The sequence below is a fragment of the Globicephala melas genome, chromosome 17, assembly GCF_963455315.2.
Source record: "Globicephala melas chromosome 17, mGloMel1.2, whole genome shotgun sequence".
Classification (NCBI taxonomy): Eukaryota; Metazoa; Chordata; class Mammalia; order Artiodactyla; family Delphinidae; genus Globicephala; species Globicephala melas.
Genome location: NC_083330.1, coordinates 55295456 through 55310524, shown reverse-complemented (window position 1 = coordinate 55310524; position 15069 = coordinate 55295456). Strand labels below are relative to the sequence as shown.

Below are 15069 nucleotides of genomic sequence, written 5' to 3'. Positions count from 1 at the left end.
CTAGTCCAAGAGTCTTGGAATACATCTTCTGTCGTAAAATATATAATATTATAGTGTATAATCCTTCTAGAATATGAGAGATTAACTTCTTCCTCTAAAATGAGATTACTTTCAAATAAATAAATGTTGGGTTTATATGTGTTATATTTAAACCTTTTTTATCTTACAGTATTTGTTTCACAAATTTCATGTAAATTTACCTTTTTATAAAAATAGGCAAATTAGGATGATTACTAATTAAACAGTTATTGAACACTAATTTTCCATGTACACATGTAATACATATCATACACAATACATATCACAAAACAGTAAAATTTTAGGATTATTCTGAAATACATGAGATTTTGGACAAACGGGTTGAATATTCTGCTTTGTCTGAATTAGACTATACCCAATAAAATTTGATAAAATAGTCCTATGAGGCATCGATTTTTGAGTGAGCTTTTGACTAGTGCTTCTATATGTATGAAAAGAGAAGAAGGGAAAAAGGACATTTTTTTTGGCGGGGGGGGGGGGTTAAAAAATCTAGATTGAGTCCACTCTTCTCCATCCCTACTTTTACAGCTCAAGTTTAGTCCCTCGATCTCTCTAACTGCCCTACTCCACTTCAAATACAGATTGTTCCTGCTGCCAAAGTGAGCATATGAAAAGCAAATAAAACCCTGTCAGCACACCACTCAAAACTCATTATTTGCTGCTACTCATTTATAAGATAAAGTTCAAAGTTCTTAACATGATACAGCTCCTACCTCCATTTTTAGCCTTCCTTTTAATCACTTCCTGTTTCACAGTTGATATTACAGAAACAAAAAGAATATTTCTTTCTACTGTGCCCTTTTTTATGCTCTCTTCTACAGTGTTCTTCCCCAGTTCCCATATTTACCTTCCTTTGCACTGCCTGGGGATTTTCTCTTGGGGGAAATCTTTCCATTTTACTCTTTAATTGGATTGGGCAGCTCTTACCTCTGCCCATGTTAACCCTGTGTGTCCATATCCCAAAGCACTTAACACAGGGTATTGTATTTATCTTGTTTATGTCTTGTCTCCAAATTGGACTGTGATCGCTAAGGTCTGAGACATGTATGAATAAGGAAGCTCTTTAATTATATGTCAAATTGATTGTGTAATATAGCATTACATACCTTAAGCTTTGTATGCAAAGCTTATACTTTGTATATTTTGTATATATGCATTCTGGATTTCCTCACTGGTAAGAAATATACTTGTTAATAACAGAGTGAATTATAGTCATTCTGAAATGAGCTTAATAGAGAAAATATTATTTTCTTCCAGAAAAGATAAATTTCTAGCAGCATAGATTTTGGGGAAGAAACTCTCCTCCTTAAATCACAGTGGGGTTGCCAGAAATAGAACTTCATCCTCAAGATCCATTGTGAACAGATGTCAACATTTATTTTATGATTAGCTAATAATAACTGCCATTTATTGAAGGCCTACTGTATATCAAGCACAGTATGTTCTGTTTTACAAACTAATGTAATACCTACTTCAACCTTAGGAATTATGAATTATAAACACTCTTTTATAGTTATGAGACTTCCCCAAAATAATGTAACGTTCCATGACAGAGAGAGACTTAAACCATATCTTTGCCTGTACCCTTATATTATCTTGTCTCACTAATGTGATTAGCTTGGTATTAATATTAAAGCATCATTAATTTGTTTAGTTAAATATCATCAAAGCTTCATTTAATTCCAATACTAGTTATATTGGTGCAAATTGGCCAATACAGAGAATAGTGACTGGAGAAATACTAAGAAATTTCATCAGCTTCCAGATTTATTTTGAGGCAAAAAAATACAGACTTTATCATGGAAGATAAAATTGCTTATACCAATCCATGCTTTCTGTATTTTTCCCCCAAGGAATTGACACAATGTTTGCTACTTGTCAGATTTCAGAAATTATCTTCCCTTGCCATAACTATTTAAAACATGAGGCATATGTGCAACATCAAAGAACTTACTTAGAAGTTATGCTATTATATATCAGGTATTTGGCAGACAGAAGGTATTTCCTAAGTTGCAGACGTTTACTATGCAAATGCAGAATAGTGTGAAGTTTGAGCACTTGGATTGTCACATCAGGGGAGTCTGAGATTGAATTTAGTCCCATCACTTTTAGCCAAATAAACACAGACAAATTACTGGGCAAAACATTTTGTAAAACTTAGAATTGAATCTACTGATGTATCCACTAGAATGTTTTCAGTTTAAGTATGGGAAAGATATGGTTTAAATAATAAGAAAATGCATTATTTAGCACAGCATACTATCCAGAGGTACGCAAGTCTCAGACATACAGTAGAAACATCCATCTCTTGGCTCTGGGCATCTCCATGTGTTAGCTTTGTCCTTAAACTACATATTGCAAGATGGTTGCAGTAGCTCTAGTCAGTACATCCAGATCCAGTCACCTCCAAAGCAGACTGATTCTTTGTGTTCATTTGAGCATGAAGAAATATTTTCCCAAAAGCACCCCACGCCCAGAAGATTGCTCCTCGCCTTCCACTGACTGACCAGAATTAAGTGACATAGTAAGATCTAATCTTATCCGTGACAAATGAAATGGAACTGCTAATATTGGCATAGACTCATTAGGAGCCATTCCATGGAACTTGGTATGGGATCAGCAGTCCCTAAAGCATAAGAATGTACACAGAAAGATACATAACTGAGCAAAATCAATGTCCTGTTCGGAAGAGAAAAGTCCAGTGAACAAGTAAGATGGCTGTTGGATAAGTAATAATAGTTTCTGCCACAATCCACCCGTTTTGTTATCAAATGTTCATCCAGATGCATAGTTCTTTCCCTACACTCACTTTGAAAAATGTTTACATGAAAAAATGCTGTCTTCATTAATAGAGAAAACCAAAAATCTTAGCCAGTTACGTACAACTCTAGTATCTCCAAGTATTGTGCTGGCTTCTCCATTATATCCAGATTTAGTTCCTCATTATCTAGAGGCCTATAGCCAATAGACAGTTATCATCACATCCCAAATACATGTGATATCTGTCATAGTTGAAACTTCAGAGGTCAGTCATTGGTTCATAGATCAATATCATATCCTGCTGGTTAAGAAGACTGGTGAAGACTACCTTCGATGGAAGGGGGATGAGTTCCTTGATCAGCCTGGAATGTAGCAGAACCCATTTTACCTCACTAGAACTTTACTTTGTCATAGTCGGATATGGCTTCTGGTTCTGACTTGTGGGAAGATTTTTTTCTGTTGGATAATGCTGCCCTAGGACATCAGTGCCATTACATGTTACAACTACTGTTGCTTCTAAAACTGGATGTTTCTGCTGCTTTTGCCACCCTCTGCCAGAATCCATGGTTCGGGGAGCTTAGGTTTCATGCCTACACTCTGGTTGCAGTTAATGATGAGGAAGATAACACCTAACCACGCTGGGAAGTATACTATGCTTCCTACCAAGCCTCCTAATTTTGCAGACACGAGGATATTCAGCTTCTGAGTGGCCAAACTAATATATAAATGGACGCTACCTATAGTTTTAGGGTTAAAATGAAGCAGTGCATATGTGGCACTGAGCCCAGGACTCACACAATATAAATGTTTGCCAATTTAAACAAATTTCATGGGTAAAAGATACAAAGTGTATAAATGGGGATTCCACATGACTTCATAAAACAATGATGGAGAAGTCATGGTTTTAAACCCTCTGTGAATGATGGAGAGAATGACAATTATGAAACATAGGTTCTATACCAGTTCTATCAAAATACCTTGTGAAAACCCATGTCTTAAGCCTTATGGGAAATGGATCTACTAACCATTTAATATTTAATATTATTTACAGATTTCTCACTTCTGGAAAGCCAATGTTAATATGCATGAGATTACTGTTAATTGATTACATTAGTAGCTTAAATTTTTTAACATAGCCCTCAATTAGCAACATCATATAGTAATTTGGAATCAGCACTTTACAAGTGGAAGCCAAGAGTATGGCTTATTTGGTTAAAAAATCAAGACAATTATTTTATATTTAGGGGCATATTTTATTATCACAGCTTTTGCATCAACAGTCCTATGACCTAAATGCAGGTCTTTTTCCCACCCACAAATGATTAGGAACAAATACGAAAGGCAAAATATATGACGTTCCTTTCTCTTCTAATATGCTTTATATTCTTCCTATTTTCCTACTAAATGTTTCAGCCCTACTGCCAACTATATATGTAGAGAAAGTAGTTATATTACACTGATGAGTACTGATTTTTTTAATTACCTTTTCATTTCATTTTCATATTATACAAAGATAAAGGGATGGAAAGTGGATATTTTCTCCTCCATGTTACAGGAGAATCCAGAAAAAGAAAATTTCACATCACACTCCTGATGTTACTTATTACATTTTTGTGTGAAAAAAATGTTTTGTTGTTTTGGTTTTGGTTTTACAAATTACTTTTATACATTCTACTGTTTTTATTTTTTTTTTATTTTTGGAAATATCTCAATGTACCATTTTTGAATTTTACTGTAATGCTTTACTTATGTTAATGTCTCCAGCTGAGGCCAAAGTAGTTTTTATTCTTTTTATGCATAAATTTTACTTCTAAAGAACCAGTCCAGCGCTCTCCTGGTGGCGCGGTGGTTCAGAATCTGTCTGCCGATGCAGGAGACACGGGTTCGTGCCCCGGTCTGGGAAGATCCCACATGCCGTGGAGTGGCTGGGCCCGTGAGCCATGGCCGCTGAGCCTGCGCGTCCGGAGCCTGTGCTCCGCAGCGGGAGAGGCAACAACAGTGAGAGGCCCGCGTACTGCAAAAAAAAAAAAAGAAGAAAAAAGAAGAACCAGTCCAGTAATGACGTTTAAACTAAGCATATAAGAATCAAATTAAAATGAATGTGTTCTACAAATTCAGTCAGACTATTTTAGCTTCTCAGTGATTCAGTGTCATTGAAACTGTTCAAGAATTATAAGTGTCTAAAATTTCAGTGACAGCTCAGTGGTTAAGTGCTTATCTGAAAATGTATGGATTTAGTTAGTAATTAATTCATCACATAGTTTAAAATGAAGTCGAGTTCTCATTGTTGCATATATACATGCATGAACCTCAGTTACAATTCAGGCAAAATAAAATCTATCATTAAATGGGTATCCAAATTTTTTGAGACATGACTAAACAATAATGACTATCAAGGGTTTGGCATAGAAATAGCAATCAACCAGTCACTTATTACATTCTTAGTTTGTATCTACTAGCCTATTAGACTTTTAAAGCCATTTAATAAGTGACGTTCCCTAATTTTAAATGCAATGCACTCATGGCTCTATTGTGAAATGGCTTGGGGTAAAGTGGATCATGTCATTAATCTTTTGAAAGGATGACAGATGAAGTACTCTGAAAGGCCCTCCCACTGAAATACAAGAAACACATTTTTCAGTGCATTGTTGGTTCACAATAAAGAAAATCTATAAGACTATGCATGCATACCATACAAACACAAGTACAATTATGCGTATATAATTAAAAGAAGAATGAACTGAAATGAAAGTAGGAGATGAAATGTAAAGAAAGCTTGGAGATGAAATGTAAAGAAAGCTTGGTTTTCCTTGTGGCAAATGGCAATAAGTCTCTGGAATTAGGAGACTAAGACTGAGGCCCAGTCTCTTTGGATCTATAGGTGAAGAAGCTGAACTTGAAACTTTAGTATTTAGCTAAATGCCTCACCAGATGTTAAACTGCCACCAGCTTGGTAGTAACCCTTGGATCCAGTTAGCAGAAAATGAATGAAATTATACCCAGTTTAAGATCTTCAAGATTCTCACAGCTGAAGCCCTAATAAAAATGGGTTTATTGTTAAATATAACTAAACACATAGGAAAACAAGCCACCATGAATGAGTTACTAGAAATAAGAAACAGTTTCTTCAGGAAATTAGGACATGCAAAAGCCCTCCAGTATATGGTGGAATTTAGAAAGTCACATGCATGCCCATGGCAAGACACATGCTGAGGGAGACCAGAGAAAACCCTAAGCTTTCACCACTATCTGATCTATAGGCTTAATGCAAGCAGCAAGTGAAGGCTAAGACAAAATTATAAATGGTCTGGCTAGGTATTAAAGAATATCCTATCACTGAGCCAGTCCTCAAAGACTGGGAGGGGTCTTACTATGATCTGAATGCTTCTGTCCCTTCAGAATTCATAATCCGAATGCTCAGTGTGATGGTATTAGGAGGTGGGGCCTTTGGGAGGTCCTGAGGGTGGAGACCTCATGAGTAGGATTAGCGTTCTTGTAAGAGAGACCCCAAAGGGCTCCCTAGACCCTTCTGCTGGTGTTAGGTTACAACAAAAAGATGGCCTTCTGTGAACCAGGAAACTCTCTCACCGTACACTGAATCAACCGCGCCTTGATCTTGGACTTCCCAGCCTCAAGAACTGTGATAAATAAATTTCTATTGTTTATACGCCACCCAGTTTATGGTATTTTGTTATAGCAGCCCAAGCATGCTGAAATGGATATTTTTTTAATCTCCTTGAATTTAAAGAAATTCCAGTTAAAACATTGGATGGACACAAGTCTTCAAAAATCAAGAACAGCAAACCCTGGGGAAGGAAGAGACTCTGATTTCCAGAATTACCATGTTATAATATTCAAATGGATAGTTTTCAGAAACAACAGTGAGATCACAAAGTATGCAAAGAAACAGGAGAATATGGCCATTGAAAGGAACAAAATAAATTGACAGAAAATATCCCTGAAGACATTGAGTCATTGAACTTATTAGACAAAGTTTTAAAACAACTGTATTAATTATGCTCAAGCAGCATGGACAAAATTAAAGGGAATGATGAAAATGATATATGAATAAAATGAGAATATCGATAAAGAGATAGAAATTATAAAAAAGAAACCAAATAGAAATTCTGGAGCTTTAAACCATAATAACTGAAATTTAAAAACCTAGAGGTTTTGAGAGCAGGTTTGATCAGCAGAAGAAAGAATTAGTAAGCTTGAAGATAGGACAATTGAAATTATTCAGTCTGAAGAACAGAAAAAGAAAAGAAAAAAGGTGAAAAAAGTGAAAGGAGCCTAGGGACCTGTGGAATATGAGCAAACGGACCAACAAATGTATTTTATGACTCTCAGGAGGAGAAGATAGAAATAATGGTACAGAAAGAATATTTGAAGGAATAATGACCAGAAGGATCACAAATTTGAGAGAGACATGAATCTACCCATCCAGGAAGCTCAACAAACTCTATGTAAGATAAGCTTAAAGTGATCCATGTAAGATAAGCTTAAAGTGATCCATACCTAAACATATTATAGTCAAATGGTTGAAAGGTAAAAACAAAGAGAATCTTGAAAGCAGCAGGTGAAAAGTGACTCTTTAAGTACAACAAATCCTAAAAAATATTAACAGCTGATTTCAAAAAAGAAAAAGAAACTGAGAAGCAAGTGAGACAATATCTTTAAGCATTGAAAACAAAACTGTCAACCAAGAATTCTATATCTATCTGTCAAAACTCTCCTTCAAGGATGAAAGATAAATCAAGATATTCCCAGATAAACAAAAGCTAAGAGAGCACAGAACTAAACCCACCCGTCTGTGAGCAATTAATTTTTGACAAAGGTGCCAAAAACATTCAATGGTGAAAGAATACAGGCATACCTTGGAGATAATTGTGTGTTCAGTTCTAGACCACCACAATAAAACGAATACCACAATAAAGCAAGTCTCACAATTCTTTTGTAGTATGTATAATAGTTATGTTTACAGTATACTGTAGTCTATTAAGTGTGCAACAACATTGTGCCTAAAAAAACAGTGTACAGATCTTAATTAAAAAATACTTTATGGGAGGTAGGGGAGGGAAGGATTGGGAGTTTGAGATTAACAGATGGAAACTAGTATATATAGGATGGATAAACAAAGTCCTACTGTATAGCACAGGGAACTATATTCAATATCCTGTGATAAACCATAATGGAACAGAATATGAAAAAGAATATGTATAACTGAGTCACTTTGCTGTACAGAAGAAATTAACACTACATTGTAAATCAACTGTACTTCAATAAATTTTTTAAAAACTAGTAAAATACTAAGGAATAAATTTAACCAAGGAGGTAAAAGATCTGTACACTAAAAACTATTAAAACTATTTTAAAAAATGCTAACCATAATCTGAGCCTGCAGTGAGTCATAATCATTTAGCTGGTGGAGTCTTTCCTTGATATTGATGGCTGATGAATGATCAGGGTGGTGGTGCTGATGGTTGGGGTGGCTGTAGCAATTTCTTTTTTTTTTTTTTTTTTAAAGAATCAATTTTATTTATTTAGTTTTGGTTGCATTGGGTATTCGTTGCTGCACACGGGCTTTCTGTAGTTCTGGCAAGCGGGGGCTACTCTTCACTGCGGTGTGCAGGCTTCTCATTGTGGTGGCCTCTCCTGTTGGGGAGCACAGGCTCCAGGTGTGTGGGCTTCAGTAGCTGTAGCACACAGGCTCAGCAGCTCTGGCTCATGGGCTCCAGAGGGTAGGCTCAGTAGTTGTGGCGCACGGGCTTAGTTGCTCCGCAGCATGTGGGGTCCTCCCAGACCAGGGATCGAAGCTGTGTCCCCTGCATTGGCAGGCAGATTCCTAACCACTGCACCACCAGGGGAGTCCCTGTAGCAATTTCTTAAAATAAAACATTAATGAAGTTTGCCACATTGATTAACTCTTCCCTTTCACCAGTGATTTCTCTGTAGCAGGCACTATGCTTTGATAGCATTTTATCCACAGTTGAACTTTCAAAATAGGAGTCAGTTCTCTCAAATGCTACTACTGCTTTATCAAGTAAGTTTATATAATATTCTAAATCCTTTGCTGTCATTTCAACAATCTTCACAACATCTTCACCAAGAGGAGATTCCATCACATTCTTTGCTCATCCACAAGAAGCAACTCTCATCTGTTAAAAGTTTTACCATGAAATTGCAGCAATTCAGTCCCATCTTCAGGCTCCACTTCTAATTATAATTCTCTTGCTATTTTCACCACAGCTGCGGTGACTTCCTCCACTGAAGTTTTGAACCCCTCAAGGTCCTCCATTTGGGTTGGAATCAACTTCTTTCAAACTTCTATTAATGTTGATATTTTGCTCTTCCCGTGAATCCCAGATGTTCTTAATGGCATCTAGAATGGTGAATCCTTTACAGAAAGGTTTTAATTTACTTTGCCCAGATCCATCAGAGGAACCACCATCTATGGCAGATACAGTCTTACAGAATGTGTTAATTAAATAATAAGACTTGAAAGTCAGAATTACTCCTTGATCCATGGGCTGCAGAATGGATGTTGTTTAGCAGACATGACAACATTAATCTTGTTTTACAGGTTCATCAGGGCTCTTGAGTGACCAGGTGCATTGTCAATAAACAATCATATTTTTAAAGGAATCTTTTTCTTTCCTGAGCAGTAGGTCTCAAAAGTGGGCTGAAAATATTCCATAAACTATGTTGTAAACAGTTGTGCTATTTCCAGGCTTTATTGTTCCATTTATAGAGCACAGGCAGAGTAGATTTAGCATAATTCTTAAGATTCCTAAGGTTTTCAGAACAGTAAATCAGCATTGGCTTCAAGTCAGCTACATATACCCTTAACAAGAGAGTCAGCCTGTCTTTTGAAGATTTGAAGTCAGGCATTGACTTCTCTGTAGCTGTGAAAGTCCTAGATGGTGTCTTCTTCCAATATAGGCTGTTTTGTCTACACTGAAAATCTGTTGATTAGTGTAGCCACATTCATTAATTTTCTTACCAAGATCTGGGTAACTTGCTGCAGCTTCTGCTGTTCACCTTGTACTTTTATGTTATGGAGATGGCTTTTTTTCCTTAAACCTCATGAACCAATCTCTGCTAGCTTCAGACTTTTCTTTGCAGCTTACTTACCTCTCTGAGCCTTCATAGATTTGAGGAGAGTTAGGGCCTTACTCTAAATTAGGCTTTTACTTAAGAGAACGTTGTGACTTGTTTGAACTTCCTTCTAGACCACTAAAACTTCCTCCATATCAGCAGTAAGGCTATTTCACTTTCTTATCATTCATATGTTCACTAGAGTAGCACTTTTAATTTCCTTCAAGAACAGTTTCTTTGCATTTACAACTTGCAACTGATGCAGCACGCCTACCTTTCGGCCTGTCTCGACTTTCGAAATGCATGCATTTCTCACTAAGCTTAATCATTTCTAGCTTTTGATTTAAAGTGTGGGAGGTGGGACTCCTCTTTACACTTGAACACTTAGAAGCCACTGTAGGGTCATTAGTTGCCCTAATTTCAATATTATTGTGTCTTAGGTAATAGGGATGCCCAAAGAGATAGAGAAAGATGGGGAAACAGCCTGTCAGTGGAGCACTTAGAACACACACAACATTTATCATTTAAGTGTGCAGTCTTATGTGGGTGTGGATTGTGGCTCCCCAAAACCATTACAAAGAAACATCAAAAGTCACTGAGCACAGATCACCATAATAAATGTAATAGTAATGAAAAAGTTTGAAATATTATGAGAAGTATCAAAACATGACACAGCCACAAAGTATGCAAATGCTGTTTAAAAAATGGTGCTGATATACTTGCTTGACCACAGTTTTGCCACAAAACTTCAATTTGTACAAAATACAATATCTGCCAATCACAATAAAGCAAAGTGCAATAAGGCAAGGTTTGCCTATAGTTGTTTCAATAAATGGTGCTTGTAAAATTGGATAGCCACATGCAGAAGAATGAAATTTGATCTTTACTTGCACTGTATACAACAGTTAAATCAAAATGGATCAAAAACCTAAATTTAAGCGCTTAAACTATAAAATTCATAGAAGAAAACATAGAAAAAAATTGTATGATATGGGATTTTGCAATGGTTTCTTAAATATGACACCAAAAGCGCAGGGAACAAAATAAAAAATAGGTAAACTGAACTTCATTACATTAAAACTTTGTGGTGTCAAAGAACACTATCACAAGAGCAGAAAGACAATTCACATAATGGGAGAAAATATTTGCAACTAATATATCTGATAGGGGATTAATATCTAGAATATGTAAAGAGCTGTTAAACTCAACAACAATAAAACAAATGACTTAATTTTAAAAGGGGTAAAAGAGAAAAATAAATAAAAAGGGGTAAATGACTTGAATAGACAGTTACCAAAGAAGATACACAAATGGTTAATAAGTACATGAAAAAATGCTCAATATCATTAATTAGAGAGACGCAATTATATCCACAGTAAGATACCACTTTACACCTACCAGAATGGGTATGATAAAAACAAAACAGAAAATAACATGTGGTGAGGATATGGAGAAATTGGAACCCTTATGAATGGCCGGTGGAAATTTAAAATGTTCAGAAGCTCTGGAAAGCAGCTTGGCAGTTCTTCAAAATGTTAAATATATGACCCAGTAATTTCACTCTGAAAACAGGGATTCAAATAAGTACTTTTACACCATCATAATAGCAATATTCACCATAGATAAAAGATAGAAACACCCTAAGTGTCCATCAACAGAGTAATGGTTACACCAAATTAGGTGTATACATACAATGGACTATTATTCAGCCATAAAAAGGAATGAAGTTCTGATACATGCTATAATGTAGATGAACCTCAAAGACTTTTCTTAGTGAAGTAAATCAGACACAAAAAGGGAAATATTGTGTTTTTCCACTTACATAAAATATCAAGAATATGAAAATTTGTAGAGACAGAAAGTATGTTGGAAGTTACCAGGAGATGGGGGAAAGAGGAAAATGGGGAGTTATTGTTATGGCTTAATGGTAACAAGGTTTTGGTTTGGAAAACTTTTGGAAAAAGATGGTGATGGTTGCATAGCATTGTGAATATATTGATAATTAATGCCACTGAATTGTACACTTAAAAATAGCTAATATTGATTTTTTAATATATATTATAGTTAGCACAATAAAAAATAGTAAACAAAAATAGAGAAGACATATAATGTTAGAAATAGAAATAGGACAAGAGTACAGACAACATAGGCTAAAAGAAAGCAAATAATTATATGACAATAAATTTGAAAACTTTTTCAGCATTGACATGTTTCTATGAAAATTAAAATAACTTTGAGTCAAGAAGTAAAAAACAGAAAACCTGAAAAAGAACATAAATGACAAACATATGAAAAAAGAACTTAATTACTAATGAAGAAAATGCAAAAGAAAAGTCATTTTTTACACCCTCTAGATTGGTAGAAATAATGAAACCTAATGCACACAAGTTGTAGGCATTTAAATTGGTAAAATAATTTCCAAATCATATGGCACAATATTATGAAATATAATTTTTACTTTGTTATTATCCAGAAATTGCACTCATAAGTACATATATAAGCTAGTACTTGTACATTTGAGCCAGAAAATATTTAAGATTGGTTGTAACCATGTTGCTTTTGATAGCAAAAAAATGGGAACAACTTAATCTCTATTAACAGGCAATTATTAATTGAGAATACTTACATTTAACTCAGTGTAGAACAGGGAAACATTTACTTTTAAATTGTAGCCATGTAAAATTCAGTGTTTTTATATATTCTGCATTTAAACCTGACCAAAACAGTGGCTTTAATTAATGCTAGTAAAAAATGATTTAAAAATCAAGAAATAGACATAATCAAAAATTTGTTTTTTTGTTACGAAGCTAAAAAGAGTCAGGGTATGAAATCCCTCATTTTCTTAAGAATTTCTTTTTATGATACCAAAGTAACAATTATAAAAATTAGTTTTTAAATAATAATTTAAAAAATTTTAAAGCTTTTTTTCATTTATTCTCTAGTACTATTGGTAATCTCAGCCATTCATTTTCTTTAACTCATGTTGAATAATACTTTATTATAAATTATTTTTTGCTCAAGCCATGATTATATATAGGATGATATTTATGTAATTTCTTCTTATATGGATTCTTGATTTATTATTCTTTAATATTGGGTTTCTAATTTAAGAATTGCAATTTAACTAAATATGAATTTTTACATAGATATATAAACAATAAATGAATGCATGAGTATATTTTGGTAAGAATTAATATTAATTTTTTGTTATGGTATAATGTGTCTCCCAAAGAATTGTGCTCCTAGTTTTGCCAGCAAAATATAATATATATGAGGGATTCTGTTACCAAAGGATACACAAAAATAAACCTGATGCCTTTAAATTTAGTGATCTAGATTCAAATTTAGCTCTAACATTTTTTAAGCTTTACTATTTCATAGAAGTAGTATACTCTGTGTTTTTCTGTGCTAGCTTATAAAAATATATGCAAATGTAACCACTCTTCAGGTACCTACACATTTTCATAAAGCCTTCTTAAATTAGATTTGCATTCAGATTCCTCAAATAAGAGTGTCCTATAAACAGAAGCCATGCCATTTCACTGAAAAATTATTACAGAAGATACAATAGAGTAAATAAAAATTATGTTATAATGATTGATAGGAATAGTCTCACATGATCTCCTGCCATAGTTTGAAATTCTTATACAGATAATTATAGATCTATAGATATATAGTATGTCCACAGTGCATTTTTGTTTGCTTTTATTATATAATGAAATATACTTGAGATGTTTGTTTCTGTTTATTGCTAGGTTATCCAGATAAATTTTGAAGAATTCGATCTGGAAATTGGCTATGACACCTTGACAATTGGTGACGGGAGCGAAGTTGGAGACCCAAGGACAGTGCTCCAAGTGTAAGTTCTCAATGTTTCTTTCTTGACTTAGCCTATTAGGTCTTTATAAAATTGTATGAAATTTTACTTTTTTTTCTTTCATTGATTCTTCCTACTATCACCAACAGAAGAAGCATACTACCTTAGTTATGATCATCAACCTGCAAATAGTATATTTATTAGTCTTTCTTCAGTGGTGCTTAAGGTACTTGATCCAAACACAGTTACTTAAGAATCCATTTCCAGAAAGGAACTCATTGGCAAAAGAGGCCTAGGGTGAAATTGCAGAGTGGCTGATTGGCCTTATTTTGGAAAATACCTTTGCCCTCACAGAGTTTTAGAATAGACTGGAAAAAACAATCATGAAATTGATCCCAGAGACAATAATAAAGACCTGGTCATCAAGATCTGTAGTTGAGAGTTTATCAGTGGTTTGATGTGAAGTAGTTAGCAATGAACAGCTCTCAGAGTTGAGCTAATATACTGAAAAGGTTCTTAATGTGAACAAAAAGAATGAACATAAATTGAGAAAAGGGAAATGTTAGGAACTTACCGCCAAATCCTTGGGTATCCATTCCAATAATCTACCTCTGGTAGTGGCAAGAAGAAATGTCCAGGGCATGTATATATTTTTTTTCTGTGATGAACCTCAAAAGGTTATGATATGCTTTCTCTCAGTATTCCTTTCATAACTGTTGGTTTGCAATACAGGCTTTATCAGTGAGGTGTTTCTCAAAAATGGGGTCTTTTGCATCACAATTACCTGGTGCACTTTTTAAAATGTAGATTTCTGGACCCCTCCCATTATGTCTATTAATGTTTGCTTTATATATTTAGGTGGTCCTACGTTGGGTGCATAGATATTTACAGATGCTATATCCTCTTGTTGGATTGATCCCTTTAACATTATGTGATGCTCTTTGTCTTTTGTTACAGTCTTTATTTTAAAGTATATTTTATCTTATGTAAGTACTGCTACCCCAGCTTTCTTTTTATTTTTGTTTGCATGAAACATTTTTTTTCATTCCTTCAATTTTGGTCTGTGTGTGTTTAGATCTGAAGTGAGTCTCTTATAAGCAGCATATAGATGGGTCTTGGGTTTTTTTGTTTGTTTGATGATTGTTTAATGATTTTCTTTAGTATCATGTTTGGATTTTTTTGTCTTTATTTTCTCTGTATCTATTATAGGCTTTTGGTTTGTGGTTACCATAAGGTTCATATATAACTATTTATATATGGAAAAGTTTATTTTATGTTAATAGTCACTTAAGTTCAAATGCATTCTACAAATACTACATTTTTATTCCCTGATTCCACATTTTATGTCTTTTACA

The 15069-nt window shown here is 34.5% G+C and overlaps 1 protein-coding gene across 2 annotated transcripts in view; it reads left to right on the top strand.

Annotated features, from left to right (window-relative positions):
* Window positions 1–15069, top strand: part of CSMD3 (CUB and Sushi multiple domains 3) — a 1079985-nt gene that overhangs the window by 495213 nt on the left and 569703 nt on the right. For both annotated transcript variants that reach the window (XM_030875636.2, XM_030875634.2), the window contains one exon: window positions 13653–13756. In XM_030875636.2, coding sequence (XP_030731496.1) covers window positions 13653–13756 — 104 coding nt within the window. The remainder of the gene's footprint in view (window positions 1–13652; window positions 13757–15069) is intronic.